Raw genomic sequence first — 14345 nt, forward strand, 5'->3', positions numbered from 1 at the left:
AGGCAGTCATCTTGTCTGAAGAATAAATACTCTCAGACAATGAGTTGCAGTGACAGCGATTCCTTGCACAGCCATTGTGGGTTTCTCACGTTATTTCCCATTTTGTACGCGTTCCAATGTGTTGCCCTTCTCTTCTGCTTTGAAAGATAAACTCATTGTTTGGGGATTAGGGGCTGCTAGAAATGACAATTGCATCTATTTTTCTCCACTAATACTTACGCAACTCTCCCTTTTGCCACTTGTCAAGTTGTTTCATTGCTTGTTAAATACTGGTATTTTCTTTGACTGCTGGAAGGTATTGAAAGACCTACTTGGAAGAGTTTGTAAAGCCATTCTTATTTGCCTACATATCAGCTTATGTGCTAGATGTTGGATTAAAACACGTTTCTGTTTTGTTCTTCTCCACAATTTTGAAAAGAACACCAATGCCTAATTTGCTTTAATATAATTTCTGAAGCCAAAAAAACAATCCAAGACAATTTCCTTCTTTTTTGAATATCACTCAAAGATCTTGTATCTGAAAAGTTTGAGCTTCTCTAGCTGACGATTATTCTTTGAAACAGACAGTGGTCTCCTAACTTTCTATCAATTTAATTTTAAGAGACTATATAAAAGGACATTTCACTGCATGGATTGTATGGATTAAATGGAAGGGCGTTTGAATGCCCTATGTTGCCAGCTCAGGAGAGCTATCAGTTAGTCTGTTGTACTACAAAAACTGAAGGCATGGCCAACAGGATTGATCTCTGCCCAGCCACGTTTCCTCTCCAGCACAAACATGGCTGTTCTGCATCAGACCAAAAGTCCACCTTGCCCAGGGTCTTTTCTCCGTGAGTGGTCAATAGCAGGCGTCATGCAAAGGGTATAAAAACAGGTGTGCAGATGATGCTATCTCCATAGGAGATTCTCCAAGGCTAAATGTTTCCTGAGGCAGATGTGGTGTTTTGAGGTGTTACCTCTCCTAAGTTGAGGTCCTATTCCATCTCAAGGAGTTTTCAACACATGGATCCCCACCCAAAGGAAAGGAGGAGTCTGGTGCTCCAGGTGCACTTGCTGCTTTCTGACACAGTCAGTAGCAAGTGCTTTTTGTGCAAGTGGATGGAGGTGGAAGCGGAAACAGCCACCTCGTTTTGGATTGTTGTCTTTCTGGCTGATGACTCCAGGAGATGCTGGCAGCTGAATATGTGCTGCTTGTCTACACAACTATCCAGCTCCTGCTCACACGGATCTGTAGGTGTTGCTCCTGCACAAAGAGGTGTCCGTGGATGCAGAGTGGCAATTGCTGCTGCTGGAGCCTGTCCCACCCCACACAGTTGCAGAAAGAGCCTGTCCTTCATTCTGGGAGAGCAATTGGCTGTTCATAGGGGGACAGGAGGAGGGAGAGGAAGATGCTGAGATGCAACAGCATCCTTTCAAACTTCCCCTACTTACTGGTGCCTGTTTGTCCCACTATGGCCCAGCAAGAGGTACTTCAGCAACACTGCTGGGTTGAACCCAATGTTGGAATAGAACAGCTTTTCTTATGGCATTAATGCCACCCCTTCAATAAGTGAAGGGTTGGACAGGGCTCTGTGATGGTAACTATGGGCTAAAAAGATGAATCCACCTTCCCTACCTCATTCTTTCCTTAAAGCAACTTCAGGCAAAAGGAGTTTCATTGCCATTGTCCCAGGATGTATTGTGTTACATTGTCATTTCCACTCTTTTGACCCCAAACCTAAACCTTGCTTTTCTCTCTCCAACAGGCCTTTCTGGAGCTGGCAAGACAACCATTGGCTTTGCTCTGGAAGAGTACTTGGTCTCTCATGGCATCCCTTGCTATTCCCTGGATGGTGATAACGTTCGGCATGGTTTGAATAAAAACCTGGGTTTCTCGGCTGGGGACCGTGAGGAGAACATCCGCCGCATTGCAGAGGTGGCCAGGCTGTTTGCTGACGCTGGGCTCGTCTGCATAACTAGTTTCATTTCTCCTTTTGCAAAGGTAAAATCACTGTATTATATTCTGCTTTTTATTCTGGACAGCCTTGATCTCTTGATTGTTCTTAGGGAAGAGAGAGTTATGTAGAGGACTTCTTATATATGGCATCAGATGCTTCTTTTAACTTCTCTGTTCTTTTGTAAAACACTGATATGCAGAACTACACGCAATCCATACAAATTTCTGGAGAGCAGTTTGACATGACCTCTTTGAGTATATTCAATATTACAAACTGATTAAAAGCTAAGAAAATTTTAAAATCTCCTTCCAGGGGCTCCTGTTATTAACTTGTTAGGAGGCAGAAAAAAGGCATAGAAACAATAGCCTGTCATAGTGCTACCACTGCTCTGTTTGAAGAAGTATTGATTGTGTTTTTATGATTCCTGAGAATACCAAGTATCAAGATACGGTTATCAAGCTGATGCAACCAGTTCCTTTTTTAAACACAGGGCAGATAATTATTCACATTCTAAACTTCTGCTGTCCTGCTTAATGTAGAGATCTTCTTGATGTTTCAGATGGAAAAAACTTTTAAAAAAATTTTTTTTAAAGTGTCTTTAAAGAAAAGTGGGGAAGGGACATGAAAACCCCTGATTAAAATTAGTGTAAATTTAATAAATCTATACCAGAGACAAATTTACTTGTGTCAAATTCCAGGACACATTATGTAGTAGGAAGGCACTTGCTGCAATTCGGACACATATGATTTTCCTGTCTTTCTTCTAACAGGATCGTCAAAATGCACGGAAAATTCATGAGAGAGCTGGACTTCCTTTTTTTGAAATCTTTGTAGATGCTCCTCTAAATATTTGTGAAAGCAGAGATGTGAAGGGCCTATACAAAAAGGCGAGAGCTGGAGAGATCAAAGGTATGGAAGAGCAAGGTCTTATTTTGCCTTTTGCTCTCCAAAGCATTGGATAGCATGTTGTTATGGCTGTGCACATAGAGGTGGGTTACTAAAGGCTCTTTGTAGTGCACAAGAGCATCCTGTTTCCCTAATCTTGCTGTCACAAGCGTCACTTGTAGTACTCAGTATGGTTGAATGCTTACTGGTTATTTGTACAGCTTTGTTGGCTGTAAGGCACCGCGTATTACATTAAATAAATTTAGTTTGGGTTTAATTGTCCATAGGATTCACGGGGATTGACTCAGAGTATGAGAAGCCCGAATCTCCTGAACTAGTGTTGAAAACGAATGTTGCGTCGGTGTCTGAATGTATTCAGCAGGTTGTGGAGCTCCTTCAAACACAAGTAGGTCATTTTTGTGCCACCACTGCCAGCAGCTTGTAAACCTGCTTTTGGATGGTGAGTTTTTGGTATGCATTTAAAAATCAGCATGTTACTTACAATTGCTGTCTATCTCTCTCTTTCAGAACATCGTGCCCCAGGGCTCAATTAAGGATGTTCTTGAGCTTTTTGTACCTGAAAATAAACTCAGTAGTGTCCGAGCCGAAGCAGAGATGCTGCCATACATAGAGATCACTAAGGTATCGCCATGGGTGAATGCTGTGTTGTGGTTCGCTCGTTATTTACCTGTTTAAAGGGTGGAAGCTTTGTTGGGGATGCTGCTAGAAGGGGCTCTGTTCCTCTGATGGCTGTGTCCTTTTGTGGCTGTGGTTTATGGTGAGCTGAAGTGCAGTGCTGATCCTCGGCCGTTTTCTGCCAGGTCTCCACCCTGTGCTGTAGCAAGCCAGGGCCTTCAGTGTCCTTCATTGTGTTCGTACAGACCTGCAAGCAGTTGCACTATGAAAGTACGTGAGTCTGGCATAAAAAAAACACCCAGACCAACCACCCCATGGCTTTCACCCCCTTTATGAATGTCCTATATTTGAAGCAAAACAAATGAGAGCACTGTTGCAGCAGGAAGGAAGGAAAAGCAACCTCTGAGCGTGACCTGGTGACAGGAGTGCCATTTGGGTTTGTTTTGCAGCTGGATCTGCAGTGGGTGCAGGTGCTGAGCGAAGGCTGGGCCACTCCACTGACCGGCTTCATGCGCGAGGCAGAGTACTTGCAAGTGATCCATTTTGGCACCCTGCTGAATGGTACGAATCCCCGCGCTTTGCGTTAATGCTGGCTGGCAAGCTGCTGTGGGACATGGTGCTTACCCCGTGGTGTCTCAGAAGGCAGCCATACGGAAAAGCTTTAATGCTCAGCTGTGCTATCCTCCTCCTTTCCTCTCATGTATTAAATGAGAGGGCTCATAAAGGACCGCAGGGGCCATGAAGCTGTGCTCTGAAATGCACAAACGGTACGAAAGGTGACAAAGTTCACTGTGCTGTGGCCGAGGCCCTGGCTCACAGCTTTGATATCTCGCACGGTGCCTGTCAAACACTTCAGCGGCCATTGTGTACCTCTTTTCATGCTCAATTATACCAGGGTAAACAAAGATGCAAACCCAAAGCCAAGTAAGCAGGGAGGCTGCCAGACTGAATTTGAGGTGGGAGGAGGAGGCAGCTGTTCCTTAGAAACAGGAGCAGAACCTGATTTCACTTTTTCTTCCCCCCCTGTTTTCCTTCTTATCCGTAATTGTAACTTGAAATAAATCAGATTTACCTATTCATTAGCAACATGGTAGAGGTGCTTCATCCCTGAAAAAGGCAGAGGATTCAGACAGTGATTGTCTACAGCTGAAACTGGGGCAGTAGATATTTCTGTCCTGTTTCTCAGCTGTGGATGTCACTGAGACTTCACATACATGCAGGGTGGGTTTTGTAAACCTGATAGCGATCTCTGGCCTTGGGGATTTGGGATCTTGGCAAGTGAGTCCCTTTGAGTCCTGTTCTCCTTCTAGAGGATACATGTTTGTGCAGTGCAGTGACTTGCTGCTCTTAGTAGGACTTGGGCACCAAGCAGCAGATGCAAAGCTCAGGACTGCTCACTTTGGACCAGAGAGGTGTCTGCGGGGGTGCTTCTGCTTTCAAACATGTCGTAGCCTTTTATCTCCCACCTAGTGTGCGAACAGAGTTCAAAAGCACATGTTCTTGTTATCAGACACTGATCTTGGTCTTTGAGCTGTCTGTTGTGCCTGACGAGGTCGCAGAGGCACCCCGTGATGACCACGTTGCTCCAGAGCTCTGCACTTTGGGCTGGAGGCTCATCTCAGCGAGCATCTGGTTTTGGGGCACTTCCCTAAACCTGTCGGCATCGCTGAGCACAGCTCCTCCTGGGTCTGCAGGCATACGGTCAGGATTTGTAGAGCTCAATGGCGTTAGGGACAGAGCCCAGGAAACCTGCTTTTAGAGGAGGATGAGCTCTTCAGAGCAAAGCCTTTGCAGCAGAGGGCATCAACATCAGTCCCCACTTCGTCATGTCTCCATAGAGGTCTCCAAACTCAACATCTGCATGGTCAGGCCTGGAGGGTGATGTCTGGGCAGGAAGGAGAACATCCCTGGCATGCTTGGATGAGCTTTGGGAAACAGTGGAGGCTTTCCATCTCATGGTGCCGAGGCAGAGTGCATGTTGCCAAAGAGAGGTTTGAGACTGGTCTTTCTGGAGTCATTTGTCCGACCCTTTTGCTCTGGGGTGCAGGTGATGTTTTTGGCAGCTCCATCTGTGCTTGGAAGGGCTGCAGTCCATTTTGGTGGACTTGTGCAAGTTAGTGCTCCTCTCGCTCAGACTTTGAGCAGTAAATCCCACCTTGAAACTACCAACAGTTGGGTCGATGAGGTGCTTTGTGTTAGGGGCATGACTGCCACCAGGAAGAAAGGTGGATCTGCACATTGTAGGGCAGCAGGAGTGCCACAGCGTCTTCATCTCTCCGCAACAGCGACGTGTGCCTGTCAGGACTGGGTGACAGTGGAAATGCAGGTGTTGTGCATTGCTCCTGGCCAGTGCACCCCGTGTTGGATGGGCGAGCGCTGGAGGGGCTGGGGCAGCGCCGTGGAGGACGGTGGCTGTGCCAGTAGTCACCTGCCTGTGGTTAGGTGGTGCTTGCTGGAGATTTTAAATGAGCAGCTTTGGTTCTGAAATGGCTACTGTAACTGGTGCCCATGAGTGTTAATTATCTCAATTGTGTTTGTATTCTCCCAGGAAGGAGTCACTCTGTAGTTGGTATGTATATAACTGTTCTTAGGTTGTACAGAAATTACTTCAATTTAGATTTTTTGCTATAAAGTAATTTTTTGAGATTTGAAAAAAATAAAGAAAATTGGTAAGACTAGGCATAACCATGGCCTGTTTATGATTCAGCTGGTTATGAAGTGGCATGACGCACTGTGTCCTGCTGACCAGTCTTCACAAAAATCCCGGTTGTGTAATTTCATAATTATAATTACCTTCGCTTGAGTAATTTTTTTTTTTTTTTTAACTCTGCATCTTGCATTTGGAAATGGAGCATGGAAATCCTCAGCTTCAGCATCATTTGTTGGTTTCATAATTCAGCTTTTTCCATGCTGACTTCATTGACTGATCACTGGTTAATATAATTTAAATGGATGAAGTTTCTATTGATTGGATTCCATGTGACTGTAGTTATGATTGTTCATGAAGATGCTTGAAAATTGCTGTCTGGCAGATGGATGATATCTAGTCATGAATCAAAAGTAAATGCAAACATTTTAATAAAGATGTCAAAAAAAAAACTACATCATAGTCAAAATCCTCAAATTAAGACTCTCAAGAGCCCAAAATTATTTCAGTCAGATCAGAACAAATTGAATCAGTGATTTGTTCGTTCTTGTTTGTGAATGGAAACCCTTGGGAGAGACTGATTCTTCTGTATTAATGCTGGGATATCCAAGGAGAAATGGGAGTACCTTAGTGGAGGACAGGGAAATTGGGGGAGTGGGGATAAAACCAATGTGACTTCGAGGTGTTTAGGGACGACACTGAAATTGTGCATGTGTAGACTCGCTGTACACACACAGAAAATAGATTAGAAATGGACTCTGCAGATACAAAGAAGGAGCAGTAACACTATAGAGATACCCAGAAAAAAACAGAGAAACAAAGCAATGTGTGACAGTGTTTTCCCTGTTGGAAGAGGCAGTTCAGGAGGTGTGCAGGGAGTGAAATGCCCCATGGAACACCAAGATGGAACTGTCTTAATAGACGTTCTCCTGCCAGAGGAGGTAGGGGTTATACGCAGGGTTGCATTTCCCAAGTGTGTTTAAATTTTTTAAAGAGACTTTATAGCAAACTAACTGGAGAACAACCAGTCTTACCAGGGAGATAGAGAGTGCAGAAAGTAATGAAATGTTCCAGGTGTCTTTGAGACAACTCTGGCCCAAAGATAAGGAGCTTTCGTATTCCGCTAACATCACTGTTTATTAGCTGTGCAGAAAACAATGGGGCAGTGAACAAATTTACGTGACTGGTGGTGAATCCCCGAGCTAGTCCTGGAAAATTTGTCTCTCCAAAGAGAGAACATATGCCTCTGAAAACCTCTGTTTACTCAGTGCCCAAGACCAGCGCCTGAGGCTGGAGGACATTAAAATCCTCCCCCTCTCTTGCCAGACGGCATTATCAACCTGAGCATCCCCATCGTGCTGCCGATCTCCGTGGAGGACAAGGATCGACTGGAGGGCTGCGAGGCAGTGGCGCTCAGCTACGCGGGGCAGAGGGTGGCCATCCTGAAGAGCCCCGAGTACTTCGAGCACAGGAAGGAGGAGCGCTGCGCCCGCATCTGGGGCACCACCTGTGCGAAGCACCCGCACGTCAAAGTAGGTTTGTCCCCTTGCTGCTCAGGGAAGCCTGGCCAGGATGGGAAATGTGGGCGGGGGCTGGAGAAATGAACCTTTCCAAGGTTCTGAGGGCCTTGCGTGTCCTGTCTGCTCTCCAAGCCCAGATACTTGGTGGGAACCATCATGTCCTGAGCAGGCAGGACTGAATTTTTAGGCTCACGAGTTAGTGCTGTAGTTGCTGCTTAAGAAGAACATCAGATAACAAGCACCAGGTGAAAGGGAAAATGAGTATGCTGCTGAGGAGCTGCTCCTTTCATTCACTCATCTTCACCGTTGTGCTTACACGTAAACCTTTTTAGCGTGACCACCAATTTAGCCTCCAAAGTTTTCCTGCGCTTGGGGTGTGACGATCTCAGTGATGCTGCCAAGTGCTAATGCTGCAGATTGCAGACTCATGCTCCTTTTAGCTATGTTTTACTCCTCAATTTGTCTGTTTTGTATGGGCAGCCAGCAAGGGTGTTATATTTTTACAGCTTATCTCTTCCCACTTACTCTTTGGCAGTACAAAGAACATCATCCCTTAGAAAGGGAGAGCACTAGTTTACACCAGGTGACTTGAGCTGTCTGCTTAAAAAGGCTAAAGCTGTATTAGTTCTCCCCTACCTTAAATATCTCTTCATTACTGAGCAGCAGGTGCTCACCTTGCAACAGGCTTATTCCTCCTGCATATTCCCAGGAGGACAGAGCAAAGAGTGAGGTGGAGGAAGGTATCATGCCATTATTTGTAGACACCCAGCTGCCAGAGAGGAGTACAGCACCCAGCTGGGTGCGGTGGTAGGGTCTCAGCAGCTGATGCCTTGATGGGGTTGTGCTGCTCATGACGTTCCGTTCACATGGTCACTGTAAGAATGTTTTCTGCCTACGATGTGCTGAATCAGAAGGGAAGACACCCTGCAAGCAGAGTCAAGCCTAACACTTTTCAAAGGAGAGTGGTAAAGGGAAAAGGAGGTATTTTGCTGTCCTCTTTGTAATGCACATGTGTGTAATTCACAGATGGTGATGGAGAGCGGAGACTGGCTGGTTGGTGGAGACCTCCTTGTGCTGGAGAGAATCAAATGGAACGATGGGTTGGACCAGTACCGCCTGACACCGCTTGCTCTCAAGCAGAAGTTCAGAGAAATGAACGCTGGTGAGTGTCCTGGGTCAGCACTAGTGACACGGCTCTTCTTGCCCTATCTGGCTCTGGAAGATTTGTGTGATCTGTGATTATTTGCTCTCAAGCTCATATCACTTGCCAAGTTCCTTCTATATGCTCCCAAAATGGGACTGTTCAGATGGAGCAAGCAGTAAGAGGGATGCAGGGCACAGCAGAAGTAGGAGCACAGGGTCTGCTTGGTTAAGGACAGTGCTTGTGATGGGCTGCGTCTTCAATGGGCGTTTCTGAGCATGGACTGGAAGATGTTGACAGTCATGCTTGTGTCCTCCCTGAGGGGGGTCAGAGCCTCTCTTTCTGCACCCCGGGCATTTAAAGCCCTGCACTGACGTGCTTGGCCTTCACACATAGGGGACAGGTCAGGTGCCTTCTCCCAGGTATCTATCCAATCAGGCTGGCAGTCATCAGACACCTACCCTCACTTTGGGGAGAAAGCATTAGCCTTCCTGAAGGTGCCATTGAGCTTGGAGAGGTGGCAGGTCACTTAAGAAGTCAGGGAACTCGGTGAAGGTGTCCAGTGGCATCTAAAAACATTGTAGGAGAGCTGATAGGACTGAAATTGGCTCTAAAGGAAGAATTTGCAATGAAAATAAACTTGGTAGAGCAATGAAGAGGGCAGTGTACGTGTATGAAACACTCATCTAAGGTCTCGTTCATGTGAAGAGAGGACACACATCTTATGACATATATACATTGGGGGGGCTGGACTAGATGACCCACAGAGGTCCCTTCCAACCCCTACCATTCTGTGATATCTTGTGACTGTGTTGAAATGTATAGTGTATAAATGAACCCACAGGGTCTGATGGTCAGCGCAAGCCTGTGACCCTCTGAATCTTTCCCTTTTAGATGCAGTCTTTGCATTTCAGCTGCGCAACCCCGTCCACAATGGGCATGCCCTGCTTATGCAGGACACACGGCACCAGCTTTTGGAGAGGGGTTACAAAAACCCCGTGCTTCTCCTGCACCCCCTGGGAGGATGGACCAAAGACGACGATGTCCCGCTGGAGTGGCGGATGAAGCAGCATGCAGCGGTGCTGGAGGAGCAAGTCCTGGACCCCAAGTCGACCATTGTTGCCATCTTCCCCTCTCCCATGCTCTATGCTGGCCCCACAGAGGTAATGTAGCCGTCGCTGCTCACCGCGTCAAGGCATGAAGCCCATCCGTGGGCATGCCTGCTGCCAGCCTGCCCATGAAGCTGCACAGGGCCACAGGGCAGGGAGTCAGTAGCTGTTGCCTCACTATTAACTCCCTCCCTGGTTCTCCTGCAGCTTGCTGTGGCAGCTGATTCCCAGCAGAGCTTGGCTGTGTGGCCTCCCACACTTTCACAAGCTGTGTGGAGATCTGGGGAGAAGGGGGCTTCTCCACTGTGACCTTTCTCTCTGTTGGGCAGGGATGCTTATTTGTTTTCTCCCAGCGGTTTTCCTTCTGTCCCCAAATTGGTGGAATAAAAGCAGTAGATGCTGAACCTCCCCTGAAGGAGGTAGGAGAGGGATGCATGGGCAGACTTTGCCTGTGCAGGGCTTGAAGGCTGGTGGGCACTGTCTATGCATGTTCAAAAAGCAAACCGCTACCTCCATTTGCTGCCAGATTGAAACAAGACCAGTTCCCATTCCCAGTGTTTCACTTGAAATACACGTCCTTCGGAGAACTGTGATGTTGCGTCAGGTCCAGGCAGTGGAAGATGAGTCTGAGCAGCCTGATTGCTATGAGAAAGTGCAGCAAGGCTGCTGACGCATCTACCTTCCTTCCGTCCTTCCTTCCGTCCTTCCTTCCTGTGGATCACCAGAATCTCTTTTGCAGCCCAGGTCGAGCGGCTCAGTTGCTGCTCAGCCCTCCGCCAGTGCTCCTTGTGTCACTCCTTTGCAGGTGCAGTGGCACTGTCGAGCTCGCATGATTGCCGGGGCCAATTTCTACATCGTGGGGCGTGACCCTGCAGGCATGCCTCACCCCGAGACCAAGAAGGACCTCTATGAGCCCACACAGGGAGGGAAGGTCCTCAGCATGGCACCGGGCCTGACCTCGGTGGAAATCATCCCCTTCCGGGTGGCTGCTTACAATAAACTGAAAAGGGCCATGGATTTTTATGACCCGAAAAGGTAATGCAGCAGCGTTGCTGTTTCTTCAGCCTACACAGCGCATGTGGTTTGTGATCCTGTCTGGCTTGCAGCTTCCTAGGGCAGAGCAAAAAGCAGCTGGCATTCCTCTTAAGGAGTGGAATGGGGGAAGAACCTGTGAAAGCCAGCACCCGCTTTCCCCTCTAAGAGCTGAAACCAGGTCAAGGACGGGTTGCATGAAATTAAAGATGAACCTTTGTAGCTAGCCACCAGTGAGGATAAGAAACACAGTTTGGGGACCAAGTGGCAGTAGAAATACAGCCTCTTGCAGCTGGAGAACTGTGCTACGTACAACTCCAGCTCCTCTCGAAAGAGCAACCCCATTGCTGCCAATCATAAAGCTGGGTGTGAGGCCGCAGACAGGTGCCACTGGTGCCGGGAGGTTTCCGGGTGCCCGCTTGGCACAGCTGAAGAGCTGCGTGTGCTGAGGACGACTTGGCCAGTTGTGCTGATTTCACTCCTGTCTGTTTTGCCGCAGGCACGGCGATTTTGACTTCATCTCGGGAACACGCATGAGGAAGCTTGCTCGTGAAGGTGAAAACCCACCAGATGGCTTCATGGCCCCCAAAGCTTGGAAAGTCCTAACCGAATACTACCAGTCGCTGGAAAAAAAGAATTAACACTACTCCTCCCTAGAAATACTTGTATTAAGAGTGAGCAATGATTGATTGATTTCCTGTGATACAGATCAGTTACTTGGCATTTCCAGTGCTCTGCCTGTAGGATTTTCCTACCTGGGTCAGGGTGTTTTTTACTAATCAGAAATACTTTGAGCGTGGTCCTTCTCCCATTGAGGCTGCCTAGAGTGTCTCCGTGGAGCTGGAAGAGAAGGGCAGCAGGCCCTTCGTTCCTGCTGAGCACGGCTGCAGAAAGCCCAGCATGGCTTTCAGCAGGCCAGCTGGATCATTCTGATGCTGCTAGGGCAATGCACCAGCCCCCAGTGCAGAGCTGGTACCTCAACACCGGGATAAAAATGTATCTGTCCCCTGCGTGGAGCAGAAATGAAGAAGTGCCTTTCCGCTACCCTTCGCCCAGCGCTGCCCGAAGAGGTAGGAGCAGCCACTGAAGTGAGGAGCAGTTGCTGCTGCCGGGATAGGAGAAGGAAACGGGCAGTCAGTGCTCAGATCCAGTTGCTGCCCTCCAGGTTGTGCCTTAGACAATTTTTGCTAACAAACAGCAGGATTTTTTTAATGCCCTTTTTTTAAAGGATTTTTTTTAATCAGCCTTGACCATCACCAGTTCCTTGTGGTTGAGACAATTGCTCACTGTTCTTCCTTGCTTCCTGCTGCTTGACCCCTCTGGTCAAAACAAAACTTGGGCTGAGTGTTACTGGTACTGCAAGTTCAGCTTTCAGTGAGGACCCCGCCGGGGCAGTCCCTGTGCTCGCAGCCTGGTGGGCCCATGAGCAGGGGGAGCTGTCCTAGGAGGCACCCTAAAGCCTGGGAGATCTCTCAGAAAGCTCAGGGCAGCAAGCAAAAAAAAAAAAAAAAAAAAGGGGGATGCTGTTTATGTGCTTCCAGGTGGGGTATCGTCCCACCTGGCAGGATCGGATCCCCCTTTTCTCTGCCCATGGTCCTCCCATCCAAAAGGTGAATTAAAGGCAAAACAGCAAAATCACAGTGTGAGGTGGATCCAAGTGGCTGCACGCGGTAAACCAGGTGAGAGATAGCTCAAGAGCTTGCCCTTGTCTGTACCTGTAACCCCATGTGGGTGTAGGTGATCTGATTTTACTTCGTATCTGCAGGAGAAGTCCTTGAGTCCCCACAAGCCATGCAGGGTGCTGCTGTGTGAGGGGTGATGGGGCCAAGCCAAGAGCCAGTGGCTGGTGCTGCTCACAGCTCTGGCTGGTGGAAAGTTACTGCAGACCTTATCTTCTTTTCCTCCTCCCCAACGTGGACTTTGCTGTTGCGCGTGAAGCTTTTCTGCTGACTTACAGCTCTTGCAGTGACCTCCAATGGGGCTGAGCAGCGTGGCTCAACTGAAGCTTTGCCTTGCCCTGGCTGCGTCCCACCGGGACCAGTGCATGTCTCAATGGTGGTTGTGGTTGGAGCTAACACCCTGCATGGCTGGGAGCCCCTCAGCTGCCAGCCTGTGGTCAGCAGAGGCTTCCCCAGGGAAAGGGCTGGTCCTGCAGCCCCACTGTGCTGGCAGTGAGGAGCGCGCTGCCTCCCTGACCACCGCCCTCAGGCATGAGGTTTTGGGGGGGGGGGGAGAAAGGTTGGGGGTGGGGCAGAGGCAGCTATGCACTTGCTAGTTATTGCAACAACTGGAATTGATGATTTTTGTACTTGTCCTTTTTTCAGTAGAAACCCCAGGCCCGGTCAGAATGTGTTTCAGATGAAATGGAAATAGAGTTCTCCACTTCTTGTACCTCAGTTTTAATTACAAATGGCTCTGCGCTCAGTAAAAACGATCACACTTCTGCTTGTAGCTTAGGATAGTGAGCTACATCGCAAGCTAAAACCTGTTTTGCTGTGGCCTTGGTACAGGGTCCAAGACTACATATGGGATTGAGAATACTTTTGCAAAAAGTCTTTTTTCATTTGTCAGCTGCTTTGGGGCGGTTTTTGTAATTTTTTTAAGTATTCAGAGCAAAGAGCCCAAAGCTGTATTACACCTCAAGACAAAGGCCGCAATGCGCTTGCCAGTAGCTGAAAGTACCTTAGCACCAGTGCCTTTTACATTCAGGCCTTCTGGCAGGGACCTGGAAGACAAAAGCAATACTGATTGCAATATTTGTCATTTTGAAGTAATGAAATAGTGCTGTTGCCGCTCATCTTGCAATAATCAGTTAAAAAAAAAAGAGCCCGCAGTAAATCCAAATGGTTACAACAAAACACAAATGTTGTATTAGCCTTTTAAAAATAGCATAGTGTACTGATTACCTCTGATTAAAGTAGAGTATGTGGACTAGGGTTTTTTTTATAGTGTATTTATTAAAGATATGAGACTGGAATTTGTACCTTAACTGATGCATCTCATGATTTAATATATTCTGAACTTGATACTCTGCTACAAAACACTCACTTTTAGTACAAATAAATATTTATATGTGTAACTAACTCTCACTTTGTAATTTTTTCGGGGAAAATTTACAGCCACGTGGTTCATCTGGGGCTGTGAAAGGTCTGTAGCAGGAGGAGACCCCCTGTTCCAGCCTTGCACCCTCAGTACCTTGGGCAGGGCAATGGCTGGACCAGCCAGCAGCAAGGCTGACCGTGGAGCCTCTGTCCTTTCAGAAACCTTATCCAATTGACCTTTTTGTTGTCTGGGCTGTGTTGTGTTGAACAAGTCATGTTTAACAAGCATAACAACTGCATTGTTTCTGCTGCCTTCCATTTCTGTGCTGTTTAACCAGCACTTAAGCACCTTCTAGCTGCTAAAACGCTGCAGAAATAGGGGATGCTGCTGCTGGGG

At 47.6% G+C, this 14345-nt stretch overlaps 1 protein-coding gene across 3 annotated transcripts in view; it reads left to right on the top strand.

The window, feature by feature from the left end:
- The window catches only part of PAPSS2 (3'-phosphoadenosine 5'-phosphosulfate synthase 2), a 31426-nt gene extending 17440 nt beyond the window's left edge, over positions 1-13986 (top strand). For 2 of the 3 annotated variants that reach the window (XM_075423257.1, XM_075423256.1), the window contains exons 3-13: positions 1746-1981; positions 2708-2846; positions 3110-3228; positions 3351-3464; positions 3908-4019; positions 6007-6027; positions 7432-7637; positions 8652-8787; positions 9661-9929; positions 10681-10910; positions 11407-13986. In XM_075423257.1, the coding sequence (XP_075279372.1) occupies positions 1746-1981; positions 2708-2846; positions 3110-3228; positions 3351-3464; positions 3908-4019; positions 6007-6027; positions 7432-7637; positions 8652-8787; positions 9661-9929; positions 10681-10910; positions 11407-11548 (1724 nt within the window). In that variant the 3' untranslated portion in view covers positions 11549-13986. The remainder of the gene's footprint in view (positions 1-1745; positions 1982-2707; positions 2847-3109; positions 3229-3350; positions 3465-3907; positions 4020-6006; positions 6028-7431; positions 7638-8651; positions 8788-9660; positions 9930-10680; positions 10911-11406) is intronic. The other variant, XM_075423258.1, reaches the window with a different exon arrangement.
- Positions 13987-14345: the final 359 nt, after the last annotated feature.

This window comes from Opisthocomus hoazin, chromosome 6 (assembly GCF_030867145.1).
Source record: "Opisthocomus hoazin isolate bOpiHoa1 chromosome 6, bOpiHoa1.hap1, whole genome shotgun sequence".
Classification (NCBI taxonomy): domain Eukaryota; kingdom Metazoa; phylum Chordata; class Aves; order Opisthocomiformes; family Opisthocomidae; genus Opisthocomus; species Opisthocomus hoazin.